We start from the raw sequence: 27810 nt of genomic DNA, 5'->3' as shown, positions 1-27810 counted from the left end.
GAGGGCTGTGCGGCCCTCCAAAAAATGCCACCCCACACCTTTACTGACCCATTGCCAAACCGGTCATGCTGAAGGATGTTACAGGCAGAAGATTGCTCTCCACAGCGTCTCCAGACTCTGTCATGTCTGTCACATGTGCTCAGTATGAACCTGCTTTCATCTGTGAAGAGCACAGGGCACCAGTGGTGAATTAGCCAATCCTTGTGTTCTGTGGCAAATGCCAAGCCTCCTGCACGGTGTTGGGCTGTGAGCACAACCCACATCTGTGGACGTCGGGCACTCAGACCATCCTCATGGAGTCAGTTTCTAACAGTTTGTGCAGACATATGCACATTTGTGGCCTGCTGGATGTCATTTTGCAGGGCTCTGGCAGTGTTCCTCCTGTTCCTCCTTGCACAAAGGCTGAGGTAGCGGTCCTGCTGCTGGGTTATTACCCTCCTTTGGCCCCCTCCATGTCTCCTGGTGTACGGGCCTGTCTCCTGATAAGCCTCCAGCCTCTGGACACTATGCTGGCAGACACAGCAAACCTTCCTGCCACAGCTCGCATTGATGTGCCAATACACTACCTGAGCCACTTGAGTGGGTTGTAGAGTCAGTCTCATGCCACCACTAGTGTGAAAGCACAACCGACATTCAAAAGAGACCAAAACATCAGCCAGAAAGCATTGGTACTGAGATGTGGTCTGTGGTCCCCACCTGCAGAACCACTCCTTTATTGAGTGTGTCTTGATAATTGCCAATAATTTCCATCTGTTGTCTATTCCATTTGCTCAACAGCATGTGAAATTGATTGTCAAACAGTGTTGCTTCCTAAGTGGACAGTTTGATTTCACAGAAGTTTGATCACTTGAAGTTATATTCTGTTGTTTAAGTGCTCCCTTTATTTTATAGAGCAGTGTGTGTGTGTGTGTATATATATATATATATATATATATATATATATATATATATATATATATATATATATACACTCACCGGCCACTTTATTAGGTACACCATGCTAGTAACGGGTTGGACCCCCTTTTGCCTTCAGAACTGCCTCAATTCTTCAATTCTTCGTGGCATAGATTCAACAAGGTGCTGGAAGCATTCCTCAGAGATTTTGGTCCATATTGACATGATGGCATCACACAGTTGCCGCAGATTTGTCGGCTGCACATCCCAAAGATGCTCCATACAAGGCAGGATGGATCCATGGTTTCATGTTGTTTACGCCAAATTCTGACCCTACCATCCGAATGTCGCAGCAGAAATCGAGACTCATCAGACCAAGCAACGTTTTTCCAATCTTCTACTGTCCAATTTCGATGAGCTTGTACAAATTGTAGCCTCAGTTTCCTGTTCTTAGCTGAAAGGAGTGGTACCCGGTGTGGTCTTCTGCTGCTGTAGCCCATCTGCCTCAAAGTTCGACGCACTGTGCGTTCAGAGATGCTCTTAGGCCTACCTTGGTTGTAACGGGTGGCGATTTGAGTCACTGTTGCCTTTCTATCAGCTCGAACCAGTCAGCCCATTCTCCTCTGACCTCTGGCATCAACAAGGCATTTCCACCCACAGAACTGCCGCTCACTGGATTTTTTTTCTTTTTCTCTGTAAACCCTAGAGATGGATGTGCGTGAAAATCACAGTAGATCAGCAGTTTCTGAAATACTCAGACCAGCCCTTCTGACACCAACAACCATGCCACGTTCAAAGGCACTCAAATCACCTTTCTTCCCCATACTGATGCTCGGTTTGAACTGCAGGAGATTGTCTTGACCATGTCTACATGCCTAAATGCACTGAGTTGCCGCCATGTGATTGGCTGATTAGAAATTAAGTGTTAACAAGAAGTTGGACAGGTGTACCTAATAAAGTGGCCGGTGAGTGTATATATATATATATATATATATCTACTATATAATTGTCTAAGGGTCACTTCCGTCTGTCTGTCTGTCACGGAAATCCCCAGTCGCTGATTGGTTGTGGCCTTTTGGCGGCGACCAATCAGCGGCGGGCACAGTCCGGCTGCGAAATGGCCGCTCCCTACTCCCCTGCAGTCAGTGCTCGCTCCATACTCCCATCCAGTCAGCGCTCACACAGGGTTAATGTCAGCGTTAACGGACCGTGTTATGCTGCGGTGTAACGCACTCCGTTAACGCTGCCATTAACCCTGTGTGACCAACTTTTTACTATTGATGCTGCCTATGCAGCATCAATAATAAAAAGATCTAATGTTAAAAATAATAATAATAATAATAAAAAAATCATTATATTCTCACCTTCTGGCGCCTTTCCCGCTCCTCGTGACGTTCCGGTCCATGCATTGCGGTCTCGCGAGATGATGATGTAGTGGTGTCACGAGACCGCTACGTCATCATCTCGCGAGACCACAATGCACTCTTGGGACCGGAGTGTCGTGAGGAGCATCGATAAACGCCTGGGCTGGATCCGGGGACCAACGGAAGGTGAGTATATAACTATTTTATACTTTAATTCTTTTTTTAACAGGGATATGGTGCCCACATTGCTATATACTATGTGGGCTGTGTTAGATACTGCGTGGGCTGTGTTATATACTACATCTCTGTTATATACTACATCTCTGTGCTGTATACTATGTGGGCTGTGCTATATACTACGTGGCTGTGGTATATATTACATGGCTGGGCAATATACTACATTGCTGTGCTCTATACTACATGGCCTGTTATATACTGCATGGGCAGTGTTATATACTACGTCTCTGCTATATACTAAGTGGCTGGGCAATATACTACGTGGCTGGGCAATATACTACGTGGCTGTGCTATATACTACGTGGGCTGTGTTATGCGCTACTTGGCTGTGCTATATTTCTCTTGCTGTATCTGTGCATCATGAATCATGGTATGTGCTAAAGAGGGGGGCCCACTGAGACTCTTTCGCCCGGGGCCCTCAAAAACCTGGAGCCGGCCCTGGCTTCACTGACTGGTAACGCCCGGCCGCGAACAATCAGCGACAGGCACAGTCCACCCGCGAATTGGCGCGGAATTTGAACCACGCTTTGCTAATTGGTCGTGGCCGGCCAGCCGAATCCTGTGTATAAATTGCATTATTCTGAAAACTTCATAAATAAACTACATACACATTCTAGAATACCCGATGCATCAGAATCGGGCCACCATCTAGTGTATGTGTGTATATATATACAGTACAGTACAGGCTAAAAGTTTGGACACACCTTCTCATTAAAATATTTTTCTGTATTTTCATGACTATGAAAATTTTAAATTCACACTGAAGGCATCAAAACTATGAATTAACACGTGAAATTATATATTTAACAAAAATGTGTGAAACAACTGAAAATATGTCTTATGTTTTAGGTTCTTCAAAGCCACCTTTTGCTTTGATGATCTTTTAGCAACAATTTTTTTTATTTTCCCAAGGGTAAAAGGAGAAAGTGGTCCGCAAAAGTTGTTGTCCAGTTTTTCCTGAGTACTTCAATACCCCATATGTGGGGGTAAAGTACTGATTGGGCACACGTCGGAGCTCGGAAGAGAAGTAGTGACGTTTTGGAAAGCAGACTTTGATGGAATGGTCTGCGGGTGTCATGTTGCGTTTGCAAAGCCCCTGATGTGCGTAAACAGTAGAAACCCCCCACAAATGACCCCATTTTGGAAACTAGCCCCCCAAGAAACTTATCTAGATGTGTGGTGAGAACTTTGAACCCCAAAAAACATGTTTGATAAATCTCCCCCTTCATAACCGTATTACACATACTGTCCACCTACTTTTGGACCACCCTGTATGTTTGTATACACTGTTTGCAGAATTCTTAGGCAAGTTGTATTTTGATCACATGATACTTTTTATACATGTTGTCCTACTCCAAGCTGTTCAGGCTTGAGAGCCAACTACCAATTAAGTAAATCAGGTGATGTGCATCTCTGTAATGAGGAGGGGTGTTGTCTAATGACATCAAAACCCTATATAAGGTGTGCTTAATTATTAGGCAACTTCCTTTCCTTTGGCAAAATAGTTCAGAAGAGAGATTTGGCGGGCTCTGAAAGTCCAAAATTGTGAGATGTCTTGCAGAGGGATGCAGCAGTCTTGAAATTGCCAAACTTTTGAAGCGTGATCACCGAACAATCAAGCATTTCATGGCAAATAGCCAACAGGGTCGCAAGAAGCATGTTGGGCAAAAAAGCGCAAAATAACTGCCCATGAATTGTCGAAAATCAAGCGTGAAGCTGGCAAGATGCCATTTGCCACAAGTTTGGCCTTATTTCAGAGCTGCAACATTACTGGAGTAACAAAAAGCCCAAGATGTGTGATACTCGGGGACATGGCCAAGGTAAGGAAGGCTCAAAAACGTCCACCTTTGACCAAGAAACATAAGATAAAGCTTCAAGACTGGGCCAAGAAATATCTTAAAACTGACTTTTCAAAGGATTTATGGACTGATGAAATGAGAGTGACTCTTGATGGGCCAGATGGATGGGCCAGAGGCTGGATCCGTAAAGGGCAGAGATCTCCACTCCGAGTCAGACGCTAGCAAGGTGGAGGTGGGGTACTGGTATGGGCTGGTATCATCAAAGATGAACTTGTGGGACCTTTTCGGGTTGAGGATGGAGTGAAGCTCAACTCCCAGACCTACTGCCAGTTTCTGGAAGACAACTTCTTCAAGCAGTGGTACAGGAAGAAGTCGGTATCGTTCAAGAAAAACATGATTTTCATTCAGGACAATGCTCCATCACATGCCTCCAACTACTCAACAGCGTGGCTGGCCAGTAAAGGTCTCAAAGAAGTAAAAATAATGACATGGCCCCCTTGTTCACCTGATCTGAACCCCATAGAGAACCTGTGGTCCCTCATAAAATGTGAGATCTAAAGGGAGGGAAAACAGTACACCTCTCGGAACAATGTCTGGGAGGCTGTGGTGGCTGCTGCATGCAATGTTGATAGTAAACAGATCAAGCAACTGACAGAATCTATGGATGGAAGGTTGTTGAGTGTCATCATAAAGAAAGGTGGCTATATTGGTCACTAATTTTTGGGGGGTTTGTTTTTGCATGTCAGAAATGTTTACTTCTAAATTTTGTGCAGTTATATTGGTTTACCTGGAGAAAATAAACAAGTGAGATGGGAATATATTTGGTTTTTATTAAGTTGCCTAATAATTCTGCACAGTGATAGTTACCTGCACAAACAGATATCCTCCTAAGATAGCCAAATCTAAAAAAAAACCCACTCCAACTTCCAAAAATATTAAGCTTTCATATTTGAGTATTTTCGGTTGATTGAGAACATAGTTGTTGTTCAGTAATAATCCTCTAAAATACAACTTGCCAAATAATTCTGCACACAGTGTATGTATGTGCATGTATGTGTGTATATATATATACACACACACACACACACACACACACACACACACACACACACACACACACACACACACACACACAGTACAGACCAAAAGTTTGGACACACCTTCTCATTTACATCATTTACAGATTTTTCTGTATTTTCATGACTATGAAAATTGTACATTCACACTGAAGGCATCAAAACTATGAATTATACAGTGAGGCAAAAAAGTATTTAGTCAGTCAGCAATAGTGCAAGTTCCACCACTTAAAAAGATGAGAGGCGTCTGTAATTTACATCATAGGTAGACCTCAACTATGGGAGACAAACTGAGAAAAAAAAATCCAGAAAATCACATTTTCAGTTTTTTTATCATTTTATTTGCATATTATGGTGGAAAATAAGTATTTGGTCAGAAACAAACAATCAAAATTTCTGGCTCTCACAGACCTGTAACTTCTTCTTTAAGAGTCTCCTCTTTCCTCCACTCATTACCTGTAGTAATGGCACCTGTTTAAACTTGTTATCAGTATAAAAAGACACCTGTGCACACCCTCAAACAGTCTGACTCCAAACTCCACTATGGTGAAGACCAAAGAGCTGTCAAAGGACACCAGAAACAAAATTGTAGCCCTGCACCAGGCTGGGAAGACTGAATCTGCAATAGCCAACCAGCTTGGAGTGAAGAAATCAACAGTGGGAGCAATAATTATAAAATGGAAGACATTCAAGACCACTGATAATCTCCCTCGATCTGGGGCTCCACGCAAAATCCCACCCCGTGGGGTCAGAATGATCACAAAAACGGTAAGCAAAAATCCCAGAACCACACGGGGGGACCTAGTGAATGAACTGCAGAGAGCTGGGACCAATGTAACAAGGCCTACCATAAGTAACACACTACGCCACCATGGACTCAGATCCTGCAGTGCCAGACGTGTCCCACTGCTTAAGCCAGTACATGTCCGGGCCCGTCTGAAGTTTGCTAGAGAGCATTTGGATGATCCAGAGGAGTTTTGGGAGAATGTCCTATGGTCTGATGAAACCAAACTGGAACTGTTTGGTAGAAACACAACTTGTCGTGTTTGGAGGAAAAAGAATACTGAGTTGCATCCATCAAACTCCTACTGTAAAGCATGGTGGTGGAAACATCATGCTTTGGGGCTGTTTCTCTGCAAAGGGGCCAGGACGACTGATCCGGGTACATGAAAGAATGAATGGGGCCATGTATCGTGAGATTTTGAGTGCAAACCTCCTTCCATCAGCAAGGGCATTGAAGATGAAACGTGGCTGGGTCTTTCAACATGACAATGATCCAAAGCACACCGCCAGGGCAACGAAGGAGTGACTTCGTAAGAAGCATTTCAAGGTCCTGGAGTGGCCTAGCCAGTCTCCAGATCTCAACCCTATAGAAAACCTTTGGAGGGAGTTGAAAGTCCGTGTTGCCAAGCGAAAAGACAAAAACATCACTGCTCTAGAGGAGATCTGCATGGAGGAATGGGCCAACATACCAACAACAGTGTGTGGCAACCTTGGGAAGACTTACAGAAAACGTTTGACCTCTGTCATTGCCAACAAAGGATATATTACAAAGTATTGAGATGAAATTTTGTTTCTGACCAAATACTTATTTTCCACCATAATATGCAAATAAAATGATAAAAAAACAGACAATGTGATTTTCTGGATTTTTTATTCTCAGTTTGTCTCCCATAGTTGAGGTCTACCTATGATGTAAATTACAGACACCTCTCATCTTTTTAAGTGGTGGAACTTGCACTATTGCTGACTGACTAAATACTTTTTTGCCCCACTGTATATATATATATACCGTATATATATATATATATATATATATATATATATATATATATATATATATATATATATATATATATTATGATGACCTAAGTTCTCCATATTAAAATGTAAAATGTTTATACTCACCTCATCCTGATTCCCGGCACTGCAGGCAATAATGTTATCGCTCTGCCTGCGTGAGCACACTGAAGTCTCAGGAAGCTGCAGTCTGCATCTTATGGGACAGACCAGGGCTTCCACTGGGAATTTCGGGGCCCCATACTGGCAAAATTTTCGGGATCCCTTGAGACTCCACTCAGTCTCCACAACAGCTCCGCCTCCACCGCCCACTCTTGGAAATACTCAACTTCTCCACCACATCCTCACCGATCAGATATTAACAGTTCCCATCAAACACCAGATGATTCATAACCAGCAGGTTTTGTTCTGGCCAAAAGAATTTTTAAGCTGACACCACGACACAGCAGACTTTTGGCCGGGCCCTACTCTAAACTATTAAAAATATATTTTTATGTATTTTTCTTTAAGGGAATGAGTGACATACATTTACATGTTTTTTAAACAACCATTAATACCACATATAAAGGACAAATATCGTCACACCATGACCAGACCACATATTACCACCACATAGTCACCGAATAATACCACATACAAAGAACAAATACCACCACACCATAGCCAGATCACATATTACCGCCACATAGTGACTGAATAATACCACATACAAGGAACAAATACCACCACTCCATGACCAGACCACATATTACCACCACATAGTATTGTTTTTTTGTTTTGTTTTTTTAAATTAATGATCACTATTGTAGTACTCAGTCACTAAGTGCCATTGTATACAGGAACTCTGTATTACTGTCAGTGTACAGGTAATACAGTAATTACTGGTGACATTATACACAGGAGCTCTGTATGTAGCGTCAGTATAAAGGTAATACAGGGAGCACTACTGCCAGTGACATTATACACAGGAGCTCTGTATATAGTATACAGTGTATAGTGTCAGTGTACAGGTAACACATGGACTCACCAGTGACATCTCTAGCTGAAGTCCTTCATCTTTGCTTTTCTTTTTCTTCGATCACAGACCACCGTCACTTCTTCCAGCCAGGAATCGTCTCTGCATAAAATAACAGTTACCTAGAGCACGGCTTCCAGAGCACATTCCCCACTTTTTCCCTTTCCTCTACACTGCACATCTGAATACAGAGGTGCACCCACAATCAATATATAATTGGTTATTATGCAACCTTATAGATTGTAAGCCTGCTAGCGGGGCCCTCATTCCTTTTGGTATCTGTTGATCTATGTGTTCATTGTTATGCTTAATGTCCATTCTCTGTAAAAGTCCCCTCTAAAATGTCAAGTGTTGTGGAATATGTTGGTGCCATAGAAATAAAATGTAGTATTATTATCCCACCATTCCAAATATAAATTATAGTCCGCCACTTTGCACCCACTAACTATAAATAGCCACTTTCCCCATTTAATATATAAATGAATTAGCACCTGTACTCTTTAGCACCTGTACTCTTTTTCCCAATTCATTACCAGTCACTTCATCCTCAATGCCCCCACTATGTACCTCCAGCTCTAACCCCAACCCTGATTCATTATATTTACATGCCCCTCTCGCCCCAATTCATTGTCATGTCTCTTTCCCACGCTCTATTCATTATCAACTTCTCTACCCCACATTCAATACATCATTCACTCCCCCACCATCAAAATTCATTTGTTCTCCCCCTAGATCATCATTTGCTCTCCCCACCCCCCAACTTCAATTAAATTGCTGTCCCCCGACCCTCGCACTGAATTCATCATTTGCAGTTCCCCCGTGCTCTCCCCATTTCATCATTTGCAGTCCCCCACTTTAATTTGCAGTCCCCTATCACCCCCTCACTTCATCTGCAGTGCTCCTTCATCATTTGCAGCCCCCTATCCCCCTTCCATTCCATCATGTTGTAGTCCCACCTCAGACACACTTAATCATGTGCAGTCCCCTTCCCCCACTTCATCATGTGCAGTTCCCTTTACCCACCACTTTATCATGTGCAGTCCCCCTTACCTCCCACTTCATCATGTGCAGCCCCACTCCCCCCACTTCATCATGTGCAGCTCCACTCCCCCTTCATCATGTGCAGTCCCCCTTACTCCCCACTTCATGTGCAGCCCCACTCCCCGTTCATTATATGAAATCCCCCTTACCCCCCATGTCATCATGTGCGGCCCCACTTCATCATGTACAGCCTCACTCCCCCTTCATCATGTGCAGTCACCCTTATTCCCCCCACTTTATCATGTGCAGTCTCCCTTACCCCCACATCATGATGTGCGGCCCCACTCCATTATGTACAGCCCCACTTCATCATGTGCAGTCTCCTTTAAGCACCAAACTCTATCATGTGCAGCCCCACTCCCCCTTCATCATGTGCAGCCCCACTTACCCCCACTCCATCATGTGCAGTCTCCTTTAACCCTCAAACTCCCATCATGTGCAGCCCCACTTCCCCTTCCTCATGTGCAGTCACACATACCCCCCCACTCCATTATGTGCAGTCCTTACACTCCTCCACTTCATCACTTGCAGTTACCCACCATTGAAGTCGTTTTATAAAGAAAACAAAAAAGTTTTTCATACTTACCTCACCAGTTTCTCCCCTGCAACGCCTCTCTGCTTCCAGCGTCCGGGACATGTCTGCGCATGCGCGATGATGTCATCGCGCACTCCCGACGCTTGACCTGGAAGTATAGAGAACGTGGAGGGAGCTGGAGCTGCCCAGCTGTCAAGAAGACAGCTGTGCACTGCTCCCGGCGCCGACGTGTTCGCTGATGTACGGTGATGTGGCTGTGTCTGCTGCTGGCCGCATCACAGTACAGCGGACACAGCTGTGCCCAATTTGCTGTGCGGCTGTAGCCATCAGGTGGCCGGCCGTGAACAGCTGCTGGGGGAGCGGCCCGGGGGGCATTTGGCTATCTGCTACCTGGCCCAGCCCACCCCTGCATTCTGGTCTGGGCTCTGGCTGAGCTATTGCAAAACTATTAACTTCTCCTGGCATCTCCAAGAAGCCATTCTTTTGTTGATTTGGAGGTGTGTGTCGAGGGTTGAGGCTGTGCTGCAAGGTGAAATTTCTCTTCATCTTCAGCTTTTAAGTAGAGACATAACCAACAACACTATTTTTTCGTTTTAGTACTTTTATTTTCCCCTTCAAAATGATTTTGATGAGTGTTTCTACAAAGATTTGTACAGATTATGGGGACATTAAAGATAGAAAAAGTCCTTAAATAATTCTTCTTGGTATGATTTTTTTTTTTCATGACAAAAACCTGGCACTTTAATAGGGGCTTGTAGACTTTTTATGTTCATTGTATGAGCCCTTTGCAGTCCAGTAGATCATCATAATGCATTCAGGGGGCGTGAGGAAGCAACACTTTTTGAACGCGAAACGCGCGTCTGGGTACGTGGCTGAGGTCAAGGCGAGACAAATCACAGAGTTGGGTAATTATTCACTGCTTAACTAGTATGATGTTTGTTTAGGAATGGTATGCATACAGAGTGATGTAGTGATGACTACATTGATAGTACTGTGTCTTAAAAAATATTCATGGACTTTATGCTAGTTAAATATACTTAAAGGCATATGCACCTAATATTGGGGAAATTAAATATTTTAATTCATATATGTCTATTATCACTTTCTCTGTTTGCAATTTTTTCAATATATCCTGACCATTTCTTCGGCTGTTTTTTTTTACACCCATGGATTTAATCACTTATCCACTGTGAAGGAACCCACGTAATAATTGTTTTATTTCTAAAAATATAATCTAAAATGGTAATTTATTTGTTCTTCAATAAAAAATTGTTTGACACTTTTTTTCTCCTCTTTCTCCATATTATCTATAGTAACGTGTGTTGAAGCCCTTTCTGTGACCTAATCGTTCAAGCATTACTTCATTTTTATGAATCTGAAGATTGAACATTTTTAAAGTCAGACATCTCTAGAATCTTGAAGATAGGGATTATCATATTTACTCATGTATAAATTGACCCGAGTATAAGCCAAGGCACCTAATTTTGTCTCGAAAAACTGGGAAAACTTATTGACTCTAGTATAAGCCGGGATGCATTGTCTCCTAATCCCTATTCTGGTATGCATGGTTCCTCATCCCAATCCTTATATGTATGGCTCTGTCAGGACTCTGAACATTTTTTACCTTTTGTGCATTACTGCCCTTTTCCAAGATGGCGTCTTTGGTCTCATGTGCACTGTGTCTTCCTGCTATAAAACTCCACCCCAGCCTTCAGTCTGTGCTAGAGTATTCTGCCTTGCATCCAGCTCCTGACCTCTGATTACTCCCTGGCTATATACCTGCTCCTGTGAACCTGTGTGGTGATCCTGCTACTCTCCTCTGAGTTCCTGCTGCATACACCAGTTTCCAGTAATCCTCCTTCATCTGTTGCTCGTGTTTACTTCCATCTGCATTTGCTGGACATGTAAGCTGTTTCTGCTCTACAAAGACCTGAGACTATTAACCAGGCCTCCCTGGTTGAGCTAAGATATGATTTGAACTGCCTTATAAGCTTATCTATCTGTGTTTGGACTAAGACAAGAATTTATTTGTGTCAAGTATTCTCAAGAATAACTGCTTCATAGACTTTCTGCTTGATTGCATTTTCCTCTGAAGTTTCCTATAGACTGCTAAGCTGCGTTTAATATTTACACCAAGTGTTGTGGACTTGAGTTTCTCTCTGCACCTGTTTGAATCACTGTGTGATAATATAGACTTTACCACTTATAAAACTGTCCTGTAGTTGTCTTGTTTCACGCAAAGAGTTTCCTGAGTTATCCCCAATAATTATTACAGTATACTCTAGCCATAAAAAAAGGAGACTGCTGGAACAATAACTGCAGAGAGCAGATTAGAGCAGGTGTTTTCCATAATTAGATCACTGCAGAAAGATGTGGAAGGTCTGCAAAAGAAGTTTGAAAGCTTTGAACACAATCAACAAGTGTTTGGACAAACTTTGCAGGACTTAAGCAACTGCATGGCAGCCCAGGAAAACAAACTTGCTGGCATAGAGTCCCAGTATGGACGGGCTTTTCAGGACATAAGCACGCAAATAGCTGCACAAGTGACTTTACCCTCTGGGCAACCGCCACCAGCTAGCCCACCTAAGTTGCCCCATTCAGATTTAATGGTGATCGCGAAAAATTTCATGGCTTTGTGAATCAATGTATGCTATATTTTGATGTGCATGCTGACCGTTTTCCTACTGATAGATCCAAAGTATTGTGTGTGATAATGCTACTGACCTCACGAGTGCCCGCCTGGGTGAATCCGATGATTGAGTCTCGTGACCCACGGTTAAATGACTTGGATGATTTCTTGGCTGCTATGGCATTAATGTTTGATGACCCTAATCGCCGTGGAACCGCTGAATCTGCTTTGTTGTCTTTACGCCAGGCTAAACGTTCTGTTATTGAGTATGCCACTGAATTCAGGAGATTGGCGGTAGATACCAATTGGGACAGTTATGCACAATTGCCTATTTTTAAAAGGGGTCTGTCTAGTATTATAAAAGATGAACTAGCTCGCTCAGAGTCACCACAAGAACTAGAGACATTTATACAGCATTGTGTGCGCATAGACATTCGCCTTACTGAGCGTAGGCAGGAGAAATTTGCTGCATATAACCGCATTTCTAACTTTTCCCTTCCTTCCAAAGAGCCTGCAGGTAAAACATCTCGGGAAGGGGAGGAGGTGCCCATGCAAATTGATGCCGTTCAGAGACGCGAGATCAATGAGCGCCGGGAGCCTCGCCTTCGTGAAAGTCTATATTTCTACTGCGGCCAGTCTGACCACTTCTTGATCAATTGTCCTAAGTGTCCTAGACGGCCTAACAAGGTGCTAGCAGCAATAGGGGAGTATGACAACTGTGATGATGAATCTGACATCTCTGAATGTAGCCTGCCTTTAAACGCTGTATTCCATTCACTTTCTATGACTTCACCCCCCAAAGAGCTGAAGGAAAAGAACTCTCACTGTTCTCTCCCTATTAAGATCCTGTGTTCAGGAAAGTGGATTTCCAGTTCAGCTATGATTGACTCTGGTGCAGGTGGCAATTTCATGGATATCGCATTTGCCAAGGAACATGGCATTAAAATTCAGCAAAGAGCCTCTCAAATTACCATGGAAACAGTGGATGGGTCACCTTTAATCTCTGGGCCTGTGGATCAGGAGACCGTACCCCTTGAAATTTTGTTGGAGCCTAATCATCAGGAGCAACTTTCTTTCTTGCTAATTTCTTCTCCTCATTTTCCTGTGATTTTAGGCATTCCTTGGTTGCCTTCTCAGAACCCAATTATCAACTGGGAGACAAAAGAGATTATCTTTCCAACAAGGAGCAACTCAGTGTTAACAGAAGCTGTCCCTGAGTCCACGGCTACGGAACCACATGTACAGGTATCTTCTTTACCTCCAGCATATAAAGAGTTATCTGACCTCTGTGACAAGAAGAATGCAGATCAACTTCCTCCACACAGGCATTATGACTGTTCCATTGAGTTGCTTCCTGGGGCAGATATTCCTTTTGGTCACGTATACCCTTTGGCGGCACCTGAGCTTCAAGCCTTAAAGGAGTATATTGATGAAAATCTGGCCAAAGGCTTCATACGTCCTCCTTCCTCACCAGCAGGGGCACCCATTTTTTTTGTAAAGAAGAAGGATGAGACCCTGAGACCCTGTGTTGACTATCGGGAACTCAATAAGGTAACCGTACGAAACCGTTACCCTTTGCCTCTGATTCCCGAATTACTGGAAAGAGTCCGCCATGCTAAGGTGTTCTCTAAACTGGATCTTTGTGGGGCTTATAATTTGGTGCGTATTCGTCCAGGGGATGAGTGGAAGACAGCATTCCGATGCCGGTATGGACACTTTGAATATCGTGTGATGACCTTCGGGCTTTGTAATGCCCCTGCAACGTTTCAACACCTTGCTAATGACATTTTCAGAGATTTGTTGGACCAGTTTGTGGTGATCTATTTGGACGATATTCTAATCTTTTTCTGACTCTGTACAGGAACATGAAGAACATGTCAAAGCTGTGTTAAGACATCTGAAAGAGAACCATCTGTATATCAAGCTGGAGAAATGCGAATTCCATCGTTCTGAGATACAGTTCTTAGGTAACATCATCTCTCCCCAGGGGCTGAACATGGAATCTGGTAAGATTCAGGCTATCCTTGACTGGCCAGTACCCAAGAACGTTAAGGAGGTCCAACGTTTTATTGGTTTTGCAAATTTCTACAGACTCTTCATTCGAGATTTTTCTGATATTGTCCGTCCCATTACTTCCTTGACAAAGAAGGAAAAGCCCTTTAAGTGGTCATCACAGGCTCAAGAAGCTTTTGATCGGCTTAAGATCTGTTTCACATCAGCACCGCTGTTGATACACCCAGATCCAACACTTTCTTTCATTTTGGAGGTGGACTCTTCTGATAATGCTTTGGGGGCTATTCTCTCCCAAAGAACTGGAGAGAAGGGTCTGCTACATCCTTGTGCTTTGTTTTCCCGTAGACTAACCTCAGCAGAGAAGAATTACGACGTGGGAGACAAGGAATTGCTGGCTATTATTGCGGCTTTCAAAGAATGGAGGCATCATCTACAAAGAGCTGCACAACAGATCATAGTGCTAAATGACCATCGCAATTTAGAGTTCCTTAGATCCGCTAGATGTCTTTCTCCTTGTCAGGCTCGTTGGAACTTCTTTTTAAATCAATTTAACTTTATCTCGTACCATCCAGGTTCTCGTAATGGGAAGGCTGATGCTTTATCCCGAATCCATGCTGCGGATTCCGTACCTGGAGCCCCGTCCAAGACCATTCTATCTGATGCCAATTTCATCGGAGTTATCCATGATCCGGACTTGTGGAAGGAGTGCAGGGAGGCCTATGACGGTGATGTATTTCTGGTCAACCCACCTGTGGATATTAATCTTGTCTTTAAGGGTGGCATGTGGTTCAGAGATCGACGTATCTACATCCCTGAGGTCGTCTGTCTGCAGATCCTCAAGTTGGTACATGACTCCAAGTTGCCTGGTCACAGGAGGGTACAGAAGACACAAGAGTTCCTGAGCCGATTTGTTGTGAAATTGGATTTTGGGCTCCCCCGGTGGCCACTGGTGGAATTGAACTGGTGTGCATCATCCCCTCTGTTCACCTGTTTCCATCAGGATGTGGGAGTCGCTATTTAGCCTTGCTCCTCTGTCACTTCCATGCCGGTCAACATTGTAATCAGAAGCCTTTCTGTGCATGTTCCTGCTGCTAGACAACTCCCAGCTAAGTTGGACTTTGGTCCTCGTTTGTTTTTGCATTTTGTTCCAGTTCACAGCTGTAGTTTCGTTTCTGTGTCTGGAAAGCTCTTGTGATCTGAAATTGCCACTCTGATGTTATGAGTTAATACTAGAGTCTTAAAGTAATTTCAGGATGGTGTTTTGATAGGGTTTTCAGCTGACCATGAAAGTGCCCTTTCTGTCTTCCTGCTATCTAGTAAGCGGACCTCAATTTTGCTAAACCTATTTTCATACTACGTTTGTCATTTCATCTAAAATCACCGCCAATATATGTGGGGGCCTCTGTCTGCCTTTCGGGGAAATTTCTCTAGAGGTGAGCCAGGACTATATTTTCCTCTGCCAGGATTAGTTAGTCCTCCGGCCGGCGCTGGGCGTCTAGGGATAAAACGCAGGCAACGCTACCCGGCTACTGTTAGTTGTGCGGCAGGTTTAGTTCATGGTCAGTTTAGTTTCCATCCTTCCAAGAGCTAGTTCTTATGTTTGCTGGGCTATGTTCTCTTGCCATTGAGAACCATAACAGTTTGACCGGCCCAGAAGGGTTAAATTAATTGACAGAGAAAGGAGAGAAAAGAGAAGTCTGCTGAAGATTTTTTTTTTTTTTTTTTTCCCTTCAGTTCTGAGTGTGCTTGTAATTGAATCTCTTGCAAGTCTGCCTATATTGCAGCCTTTCTCTCTCTCTCCTTCTAATCCTGGAATGGCTCTGTGTTCACCTGTTTAAAATGGATATTCAGAGTTTAGCTGCAGGTTTGAATAATCTCACCACGAAAGTTCAAAATTTACAAGATTTTGTTGTTCAGGTTCCTATATCTGAACCTAGAATTCCTTTGCCTGAATTTTTCTCGGGGAATAGATCTTGCTTTCAAAATTTCAAAAATAATTGCAAGTTGTTTTTGTCCCTGAAATCTCGCTCTGCTGGAGATCCTGCTCAGCAGGTCAGGATTGTGATTTCCTTGCTCCGGGGCGACCCTCAGGATTGGGCTTTTGCATTGGCTCCAGGGGATCCTGCGTTGCTCAATGTGGATGCGTTTTTTCTGGCCTTGGGGTTGCTTTATGAGGAACCTCAGTTAGAACTTCAGGCGGAAAAGGCCTTGATGTCCCTATCTCAGGGGCAAGACGAAGCTGAAATATACTGCCAGAAATTCCGTAAATGGGCTGTGCTTACTCAGTGGAATGAGTGCGCCCTGGCGGCGAATTTCAGAGAGGGTCTCTCTGATGCCATTAAGGATGTTATGGTGGGGTTCCCTGTGCCTGCGGGTCTGAATGACTCCATGACAATGGCTATCTAGATCGATAGGCGTCTGCGGGAGCGCAAACCTGTGCACCATTTGGCGGTGTCTACTGAGAAGACGCCAGAGAATATGCAATGTGATAGAATTCTGTCCAGAAGTGAACGGCAGAATTTTAGACGAAAAAATGGATTGTGCTTCTATTGCGGTGATTCAACTCATGTTATATCAGCATGCTCTAAGCGTACTAAGAAGCTTGATAAGTCTGTTTCAATTGGCACTTTACAGTCTAAGTTTATTCTATCTGTGACCCTGATTTGTTCTTTATCATCTATTACCGCGGATGCCTATGTCGACTCTGGCGCCGCTTTGAGTCTTATGGATTGGTCCTTTGCCAAACGCTGTGGGTATGATTTGGAGCCTCTTGAAACTCCTATACCCCTGAAGGGGTTTGACTCCACCCCATTGGCTAGCAATAAACCACAATACTGGACACAAGTAACTATGCGGATTAATCCGGATCACCAGGAGATTATTCGCTTTCTTGTGCTGTATAACCTACATGATGTGTTGGTGCTTGGATTGCCATGGCTGCAATCTCATAACCCAGTCCTTGACTGGAAAGCTATGTCTGTGTTAAGCTGGGGATGTAAGGGGACGCATGGGGACGTACCTGTGGTTTCCATTTCATCATCTATTCCCTCTGAGATTCCTGAATTCTTGACTGAATATCGTGACGTTTTTGAAGAACCTAAGCTTGGTTCATTACCTCCGCACCGGGAGTGCGATTGTGCCATAGATTTGATTCCGGGTAGTAAATACCCTAAGGGTCGTTTATTTAATCTGTCTGTGCCTGAACATGCTGCTATGCGAGAATATATAAAGGAGTCCTTGGAAAAGGGACATATTCGTCCTTCGTCATCTCCCTTAGGAGCCGGTTTTTTCTTTGTGGCTAAGAAGGATGGCTCTTTGAGGCCGTGTATTGATTATCGGCTTTTGAATAAAATCACGGTTAAATATCAATATCCGTTGCCACTGCTGACTGATTTGTTTGCTCGCATAAAGGGGGCCAAGTGGTTCTCTAAGATAGATCTCCGTGGGGCGTATAATTTGGTGCGAATTAAGCAGGGGGATGAGTGGAAAACCGCATTTAATACGCCCGAGGGCCACTTTGAGTATTTGGTGATGCCTTTTGGTCTTTCAAATGCCCCTTCAGTCTTTCAGTCCTTTATGCATGACATTTTCCGTGATTATTTGGATAAATTTATGATTGTGTATCTGGATGATATTTTGATTTTTTCGGATGACTGGGACTCTCATGTCCAGCAGGTCAGGAGGGTTTTTCAGGTTTTGCGGTCTAATTCCTTGTGTGTGAAGGGTTCTAAGTGCGTTTTTGGGGTTCAAAAGATTTCCTTTTTGGGATATATTTTTTCCCCCTCTTCCATCGAGATGGATCCTGTCAAGGTTCAGGCTATTTGTGATTGGACGCAACCCTCTTCTCTTAAGAGTCTTCAGAAATTTTTGGGCTTTGCTAACTTTTATCGTCGATTTATTGCTGGTTTTTCTGATGTTGTTAAACCATTGACTGATTTGACTAAGAAGGGTGCTGATGTTGCTGATTGGTCCCCTGCTTCTGTGGAGGCCTTTCGGGAGCTTAAGCGCCGCTTTTCTTCCGCCCCTGTGTTGCGTCAGCCTGATGTTGCTCTTCCTTTTCAGGTTGAGGTCGACGCTTCTGAAATCGGAGCTGGGGCGGTTTTGTCGCAGAGAAGTTCCGATTGCTCCGTGATGAGACCTTGTGCTTTTTTCTCGCGTAAATTTTCGCCCGCTGAGCGGAATTATGATGTTGGGAATCGGGAGCTTTTGGCCATGAAGTGGGCTTTTGAGGAGTGGCGTCATTGGCTTGAGGGGGCTAGACATCAGGTGGTGGTATTGACTGACCACAAAAATCTAATTTATCTTGAGTCCGCCAGACGCCTGAATCCTAGACAGGCGCGCTGGTCGTTGTTTTTCTCTCGGTTTAATTTTGTGGTGTCCTACCTGCCGGGTTCTAAGAATGTTAAGGCGGATGCCCTTTCTAGGAGTTTTGAGCCTGACTCCCCTGGTAATTCTGAACCTACAGGTATCCTTAAGGATGGAGTGATATTGTCTGCCGTTTCTCCAGACCTGCGGCGGGCCTTGCAGGAGTTTCAGGTGGATAGACCTGATCGTTGCCCACCTGGTAGACTGTTTGTTCCTGATGATTGGACCAGTAAAGTCATTTCTGAGGTTCATTCTTCTGCGTTGGCAGGTCATCCTGGAATCTTTGGTACCAGGGATTTGGTGGCAAGGTCCTTCTGGTGGCCTTCCCTGTCTCGAGATGTGCGAGGCTTCGTGCAGTCTTGTGACGTTTGTGCTCGGGCCAAGCCTTGTTGTTCTCGGGCTAGTGGATTGTTGTTGCCCTTGCCTATCCCGAAGAGGCCCTGGACGCACATCTCGATGGATTTTATTTCGGATCTTCCTGTTTCTCAGAAGATGTCTGTCATCTGGGTGGTGTGTGATCGTTTCTCTAAGATGGTCCATTTGGTTCCCCTGCCTAAGTTGCCTTCTTCTTCCGAGTTGGTTCCTCTGTTTTTTCAAAATGTGGTCCGTTTGCATGGTATTCCGGAGAATATCGTTTCTGACAGAGGTACCCAATTCGTGTCTAGATTTTGGCGAGCATTCTGTGCTAGGATGGGCATAGATTTGTCTTTCTCGTCTGCTTTCCATCCTCAGACTAATGGCCAGACCGAGCGGACGAATCAGACCTTGGAGACATATTTGAGGTGTTTTGTGTCTGCAGATCAGGATGATTGGGTTGCTTTTTTGCCTTTAGCGGAGTTTGCCCTCAATAATCGGGCCAGCTCTGCCACCTTGGTGTCTCCCTTTTTCTGTAATTCGGGGTTTCATCCTCGATTTTCTTCTGGTCAGGTGGAATCTTCGGATTGTCCTGGAGTGGATGCTGTGGTGGAGAGGTTGCATCAGATTTGGGGGCAGGTAGTGGACAATTTGAAGTTGTCCCAGGAGAAGACTTAGCTTTTTGCCAACCGCCGGCGTCGGGTTGGTCCTCGGCTTTGTGTTGGGGACTTGGTGTGGTTGTCTTCTCGTTTTGTCCCTATGAGGGTTTCTTCTCCCAAGTTTAAGCCTCGGTTCATCGGCCCGTACAAGATATTGGAGATTCTTAACCCTGTGTCCTTCCGTTTGGACCTCCCTGCATCTTTTTCTATTCATAATGTTTTTCATCGGTCATTATTGCGCAGGTATGAAGTACCGGTTGTGCCTTCCGTTGAGCCTCCTGCTCCGGTGTTGGTTGAGGGTTCGGTGCCCCCTCCTTGAGGGGGGGTTACTGTTGTGAAATTGGATTTTGGGCTCCCCCGGTGGCCACTGGTGGAATTGAACTGGTGTGCATCATCCCCTCTGTTCACCTGTTTCCATCAGGATGTGGGAGTCGCTATTTAGCCTTGCTCCTCTGTCACTTCCATGCCGGTCAACATTGTAATCAGAAGCCTTTCTGTGCATGTTCCTGCTGCTAGACAACTCCCAGCTAAGTTGGACTTTGGTCCTCGTTTGTTTTTGCATTTTGTTCCAGTTCACAGCTGTAGTTTCGTTTCTGTGTCTGGAAAGCTCTTGTGATCTGAAATTGCCACTCTGATGTTATGAGTTAATACTAGAGTCTTAAAGTAATTTCAGGATGGTGTTTTGATAGGGTTTTCAGCTGACCATGAAAGTGCCCTTTCTGTCTTCCTGCTATCTAGTAAGCGGACCTCAATTTTGCTAAACCTATTTTCATACTACGTTTGTCATTTCATCTAAAATCACCGCCAATATATGTGGGGGCCTCTGTCTGCCTTTCGGGGAAATTTCTCTAGAGGTGAGCCAGGACTATATTTTCCTCTGCCAGGATTAGTTAGTCCTCCGGCCGGCGCTGGGCGTCTAGGGATAAAACGCAGGCAACGCTACCCGGCTACTGTTAGTTGTGCGGCAGGTTTAGTTCATGGTCAGTTTAGTTTCCATCCTTCCAAGAGCTAGTTCTTATGTTTGCTGGGCTATGTTCTCTTGCCATTGAGAACCATAACACCGATTCTTCTGGTGGTCAACTTTCCTGAAGGATACCAAGGACTATGTTCTCTCTTGCGAGGTATGTGCTCGTTAGAAGACTCCTCATATGGCACCTACTGGTCTTCTACAACCATTACCTGTTCCGTCCCGCCCTTGGGGGTCTATATCAATGGACTTTATTGTGGAGCTGCCTACATCGGGGGGCATGAATACAATCATGGTGGTAGTTGATCGCCTAACTAAAGCTGCTCATTTTGTTCCATGCACCGGCCTCCCCTCAGCTAAAGATACAGTGAACTTGGTTATACAGAATGTCTTTCGGTTGCATGGGGTTCCGGATCATCTCTGACCGTGGAGTACAGTTCACTTCAAGATTCTGGAAGGGGTTTTGCTCTGCACTCAATATTAATGTCTGTCTCTCTTCCGCTTACCATCCCCAGACAAATGGTCAGACTGAGCGTACCAACCAGATGCTGAAACAATATCTAAGATGCTATGTCAGCCATCTCCAGGATGATTGGTTGGAGTTGCTGGCGTTAGCCGAATTTTCTTATAATAATTCTCAGAGCGCCTCCACTAAATTTACACCTTTCTTTGCCAATCTGGGTTATCATCCTTGTATTTTACCTAGGTCTCCAATTAATTCTCCGGTTCCAGCAGTGGAGGAAAGGCTGACTGCGATGAGACAAAATCTGGAGGTTCTGAAGGAATCTCTGACCACAGCTCAAGAACGTTATAAGAGATCGACTGATAGATTCCGTAAACCTGTACCCATGTTCAAGGTAGGAGATTCCGTGTGGTTAGCAACTAAGAATCTGAAGTTAAACGTTCCTTCACAAAAACTTGGACAGAAATTCATTGGCCCTTTCAAGATCAATGGTATTGTGAGCTCTGTGGCCTGCCGGCTGAAGCTGCCTAGGACTATGAAGGTACACCCAGTTTTTCATGTATCTTTACTAAAGCCTGTATCTCCTAATACCTTCCAGGGACGTGTTGTGCCACCTCCGCAGCCTGTGGTGATTGATGGGCAAGGAAAATTTGGGGGGGAGGAAATTATTGATTCCAGGATTTGCAGGAATCGGCTCCAATATCTGATAAGATGGCAGGGATATCCCCCTGATGAAGACTCTTGGGAACCTGTGGAAAACATCAATGCCCAACAGAAGATTTCTCATTTTCATCAGAGATTCCCTGAGAAACCAGGTCCAGGATCGTCCTGAGGCTGCTTCTAAGGAGGGAGTAATGTCCGGACTCTGAACATTTTTTACCTTTTGTGCATTACTGCCCTTTTCCAAGATGGCGTCTTTGGTCTCATGTGCACTGTGTCTTCCTGCTATAAAACTCCACCCCAGCCTTCAGTCTGTGCTAGAGTATTCTGCCTTGCATCCAGCTCCTGACCTCTGATTAATCCCTGGCTATATACCTGCTCTTGTGAACCTGTGTGGTGATCCTGCTACTCTGCTCTGAGTTCCTGCTGTGTACACCAGTTTCCAGTAATCCTCCTTCACCTGCTGCTCGTGTTTACTTCCATCTGCATTTGCTGGACATGTAAGCTGTTTCTGCTCTGCAAAGACCTGAGACTATTAACCAGGCCTCCCTGGTTGAGCTAAGATATGATTTGAACTGCCTTATAAGTTTATCTATCTGTGTTTGGACTAAGACAAGGATTTATTCATGTCAGGTATCCTCAAGAATAACTGTGCTTCATAGACTTTCTGCTTGATTGCATTTTCCTCTGAAGTTTCCTATAGACTGCTAACCTGCGTTTAATATTTACACCAATTGTTGTGGACTTGAGTTTCTCTCTGCACCTGTTTGAATCACCGTGTGATAATATAGACTTTACCACTTATAAAACTTTGTCCTGTAGTTGTCTTGTTCCACGCAAAGAGTCTCCTGAGTTATCCCATATAATTAATACAGGTTCCTTATTCACAACCTTGTATGTATGGCTTGTGGCAGGTCGACTCACTTAGCTGCTCCTCGAGATAGACACAGGCACACATGTGATAAAGTCACTGGGTGGTTAATTGTATCATAAACCACAAAATGGTAACAGAAAAACAGCCTATCTGGCTCAAAAGGAATCAAAAAGTTCATAAACAGTCCTGCCCAGCACTCCTGGGCCAACACATATGGCAGCTCTCTCAGAAGCGTTCGCTTAAGGCTTGCTTGCCTCTACTCAACACAGAACACTGAAAAAAAAAACTGTCTGGACATTTATTTCCCCAGCAACACCCTTGAGGTGGAGATATGGTGAGTAGGCGTCATGCCCATGTCTTACCTACTCACCTTAAAACCCGCTCATAACATGGCCGCTTAATTCCTTCAGCACATACCATGCTGAAAGGAAACTTATGGGTTTCTAGATCACGGAGGAAAGCAGTCTCTGTGACACATCTCCCCTCACATATCGTGCCAGTGACCCTGTCACAGGCTCCTTATTCCCATTCTTATATGGGAATATTCGAGAAATGAATATTCATTGCCAGTGAAGTAAATATGAATTTCTCTTTTGCAGCGGGCACAGGCTTCAGCCGCAGCAGCCGGCTCCTCCCATTGCTCCGTCGCTCCCCCTCCCCCACTGGGATAGTGACTAGTGTATATGCCAAGAGGGGCATTTTCAGCACAAAAAAGTGTTGAAAAACTCAGCTTATATACAAGTATATACGGGAATCTCAATAGACCTGTCTGGTGTATAACCGATTGAAATAATGATAGGGGTTATCCCACAGAAAGCATTAATAGGCAATTCCTTTACATATAGTGTAGTTAACTAGTTTGATGAGCCATAAATATGCTATTTGAAGGTCCCACTATGAGACCACAAGTGATCATTAGAACATTGGTCTGAACCCCTATTCTGGAGTAGATTTAACAGCACAGTGGGAACTAGATGTTCTTAGTTATTTGGATATGGATTTGGTTCTGTGCATGTGTGACCATAGCTCACGTTGACCCCCTCAAGAACCGTAGTTTGAGACACAACAAATATTACTCCCTATCATGTGGATAGGTTTTATTTTTTTAACAAACATTTTCATTCAGTAACAGTTTTACATTTTTGCTGTTCTATTTTTCTACCTACAGTTCGTGAAGCAGAACTGAGAAGACTGCGCAAAATGAACATGGAATTTGAGGGGCAAAATGCAATTTTACAGCGACACACTGAGAGTATGAACAGTGCCAAAGAGAGACTGGAACAAGAACTGGCACAGGAGGAAAGGCAAGCGATGATCCTCCAACAGCAACTACAAACAATTCGACAAATTTTGTTAACAAGTTTCTCATCACTTCCAATTCCAGGTGAGACATTATTGAAGATTTAACCAGGGCTATGGAGTTGGTAAGCCAAACCACCAACTCCAACTCTGACTCAGACTCCTCGATTTCCTTGATTTAGGACTCCACGACTCATTACTGAGCATGTACATAAAGTGCAGAACAGATTCATCTCAACTAAAAGCCGAGATCCTTAGATCAGGAGTAAAACAGACATTTTATAACTTTCCCAAATTATTACAAAAACATTTACAGCACATCCTGCAGATATATTTTATGAGTCTGAGTCGGTCCATTTTATGCAGACTTAAACTCGGACTCTACCAAAATGGACACCAACTCTCCAACTCCATAGCCCTCGATTTAACCTATAATGCTCATCATCCTGCAAGCCCCCAACATCGACAAAGTACAATTATGTGGTCTAACTGAATGGGTGTCATAATGTGCTGGTCTGAAGTAAGGGAGAGGGGCCTCAAACTGTCCATGGAACTGGGTCCTTACCTATTCCTGTCTCAGGGTTGACTCTTGAAGGTAGAGAGGCACTCTGAACTATTCCTTTCACCCAGGGACGTATGGGACACATGTGATAAAACAGACAAACCAGACAGACAGGGGAATAATACACACCAATAGAGAAACAAATTGAAGGAGTATAAAGTGTAAAACGCATATTTCTCCTACGCCTCAGGCTGCCGTCACACTAGGAGTATTTGGTCAGTATTTTCCATCAGTATTTGTAAGCCAAAACCAGGAGTGGGTGATAAATGCATAAGTTGTGCATATGTTTCTATTATACTTTTCGTCTGTTTTGGCTTGCAAATACTGATGTAAAATACTGACCAAATACTCCTAGTGTGACGGCAGCCTCATTGGGGGACACAGGACCATGGGTGTTATGCTGCCGCCACTAGGAGGACACTGAGTAATACAGAAAGAATAGCTCCTCCCCAGCAGTATACACCCTCCTGCTAGCTCTAAGTGAACCAGTTCTTGCTTAGTGTCTGTAGGAGGCACTTGGGTCTGCTTTCAGACCCCACCGTTTTTATTTTATTTTTACACTTTTTTATCCATTTTTCCCTTAACAGAGTGAATGGGGGCGATGGATCCTTTCTAGGTTCCGATCTTCCCCGAACCATCAACAGGCAAGGATGCGGAGCGTCCCTCCCCGTACCCTTTCCTGCACCGTTGGATGCCAGCCCTGAGCTCACTTTACGAGCGACGGTTCCTTTGCGTTCTGATCTCCCCTCTCCCACAGCAGGCGACCACATGGAGTAGCCCTCCATCTACCTCTCCTGGAGCCAGGTGCATAGCCGGACATGATATGTATGGCGTCCGTGCAGCCCCCCACTGCATCACCACTGATATAGCTTATGATGGAAGGCAGCAGAAGCTCTCCACCCCCTCCCTGACTATGGCAACGGTGGATTGAGCACCGGCCCACCGCATTTACCGTGAGTACACAGCGGGGCCGAGGAGCTGGAGATAGGGGAGGTCCGCATACCACAAAGCCCTCGGTTCCGTGGGCCATGTCAGTCGGCCAGATCGCGATCACAACAGCGAAGCCGCAACCGCCAGCAAAAATTTAGTCCCTGGCTTTTCATGCATACAGGCCGGAAAGTTGGCTCCGCCCGCCGGCAGTTAGCGCCGCCCCCCTTTTTCTGGCGCTTTTCGTTCTATGAGAAGCGTCTTTACTTCCTCATCTCGGCGGCCATCTTTATACACCTGCAGGGCTGATACTGCAGCGCTGCTCCAGCGTTTGGATCACAGCCTTCAGGGCCTGGCATTTTTCTGTGGACACATTGCGGCACCTCCCCTGGGGACTCAAGACACAGGATCTGGGTAAGCTGCAGAATTATAGATTAACCCTTCCCCTGCTAGTAAGCGCTCTCCTCAAGTCTACACTATGTCTCAATCAAAGTCTTCCAAAAAGACTGGCAAAACGCACACTGTGTTTTTTGCTGCTTGTACCTCTTGTAAGGTTACCCTACCCCGGGGTCACAATACTGCGTTCTGCACAGCTTGTGAACCGGTGAATACTCAGGAACCACCTGTTAATGATACCGTACCCAGTGAGCCTAGTCCCCCTGAGTGGGCTTCCTCCCTTACGCGGTCTATGGCATCCCTGGTCAAAGCGTTAGATTCTTTCCGGGACCCTTCCTCTAACCAGGGCTCTCACCTATCTCTTACGGATAACTCTTCCGATGGACAGAACCCATTGTCCACTAGGGGTCGTACCTTACCAAGGAGCTCTCGCGCTTCCAGGAAAAGAACCCATGCCATTTCTGGGAGTTCCATTTCTCGTACCCCCTCTCCTGGGGCTAGTAGAGAACCTGTTTCAGAGGACAATTCTGACATTCTGTCCTTAGATCAGCAATTCCAACACGATCAGGAGACACTCTACTCTCTCATTGAGTCAGTATATAAGGCCCTGAAACTAGATGAGGAACCCTTATCTAAAACGGATCATGCTGTGTCCTTCAAGAGGACTAAAGGCTGAGTCACACATAACGATATCGTTAACGATATCGTTGCAACGTCACGCTTTTGGTGACGTAGCAACGATCCCGCTAACGATCTCGTTATGTGTGACAGGGACCAATGATCAGGCCCCTGCTGGGAGATCGTTGGTCGATGGGAATGATCAGGACCTTTTTTTGGTCGCTGATCACCCGCTGTCATCGCTGGATCGGCATGTGTGACGCCGATCCAGCGATGTGTTCACTTGTAACCAGGGTAAATTTCGGGTTACTAAGCGCAGGGCCGCGCTTAGTAACCCGATATTTACCCTGGTTACCATTGTAAAAGCTAAAAAAAACCACTACATACTCACATTCTGATGTCTGTCACGTCCCCCGGCGTCCACAGGGTTAAAACTGCTTTCGGCAACAGCGCTGCAAATATGCACGTGCTGCTGCCGAGAGCTTCCCTGCACTGACTGTGTCAGCGCCGGCCGTAAAGCAGAGCACAGCGGTGACGTCACCGCTGTTACTGCTGGCGCTGACACATTCAGTGCAGGGAAGCTCTCGGCAGCAGTGCGTGCATATTAGCAGCGCTCTTGCCGAAAGCAGTTTTGCAGTTTTAGCCCTGTGGACGCCGGCGGGGGACGTGACAGACATCAGAATGTGAGTATGTAGTGTTTTTTTTTTTTTTACTTTTACAATGGTAACCAGGGTAAATATCGGGTTACTAAGCACGGCCCTGCACTTAGTAACCCGATGTTTACCCTGGTTACCGGGGTGCTGCAGGGGGACTTAGGCATCGTTGAAGACAGTTTCAACGATGCCGAAAGCGTTCCCGTGATCGTTGGTCACTGGAGAGAGCTGTCTGTGTGACAGCTCCCCAGCGACCACACAACAACTTACCAACGATCACGGCCAGGTCGTATCGCTGGTCGTGATCGTTGGTAAGTCGTTTAGTGTAACGGTACCTTTAGTGAGCTCAGAGTGTTAGCCAATCATCCCAAATTTATGGAAATTGTTGAGTCTCACAGAATCCGTCCAGATAAACGTTTCACAGGGCAGAAGCCTATGGAGTCAAAATATCCCTTTGCCACTGATTTAAGAATAGATTGGTCACAGTCTTCCCCGGTAGATCCTCCGGTATCGCGTCTAGCTACTAAATCTATTTTATCCTCTTCAGAAGGCGCCTCGATTAAAAACCCCACCGATCGTCAGATCGACAATCTGGCTCGCTCAGCTTTTG

The 27810-nt window shown here is 44.9% G+C and overlaps 1 protein-coding gene across 3 annotated transcripts in view; it reads left to right on the top strand.

Annotated features, from left to right (window-relative positions):
• The window catches only part of HMG20B (high mobility group 20B), a 550570-nt gene that overhangs the window by 451707 nt on the left and 71053 nt on the right, over positions 1-27810 (top strand). For all 3 annotated transcript variants that reach the window (XM_077254578.1, XM_077254572.1, XM_077254566.1), the window contains one exon: positions 23914-24129. In XM_077254578.1, the coding sequence (XP_077110693.1) occupies positions 23914-24129 (216 nt within the window). The remainder of the gene's footprint in view (positions 1-23913; positions 24130-27810) is intronic.

The sequence above is a fragment of the Ranitomeya variabilis genome, chromosome 1 (genome assembly GCF_051348905.1).
Source record: "Ranitomeya variabilis isolate aRanVar5 chromosome 1, aRanVar5.hap1, whole genome shotgun sequence".
NCBI classification, from domain to species: Eukaryota; Metazoa; Chordata; class Amphibia; order Anura; family Dendrobatidae; genus Ranitomeya; species Ranitomeya variabilis.
The sequence above is the reverse complement of the archived record's forward strand: the minus strand, read 5'-3'. Positions and strand labels throughout refer to the sequence as shown.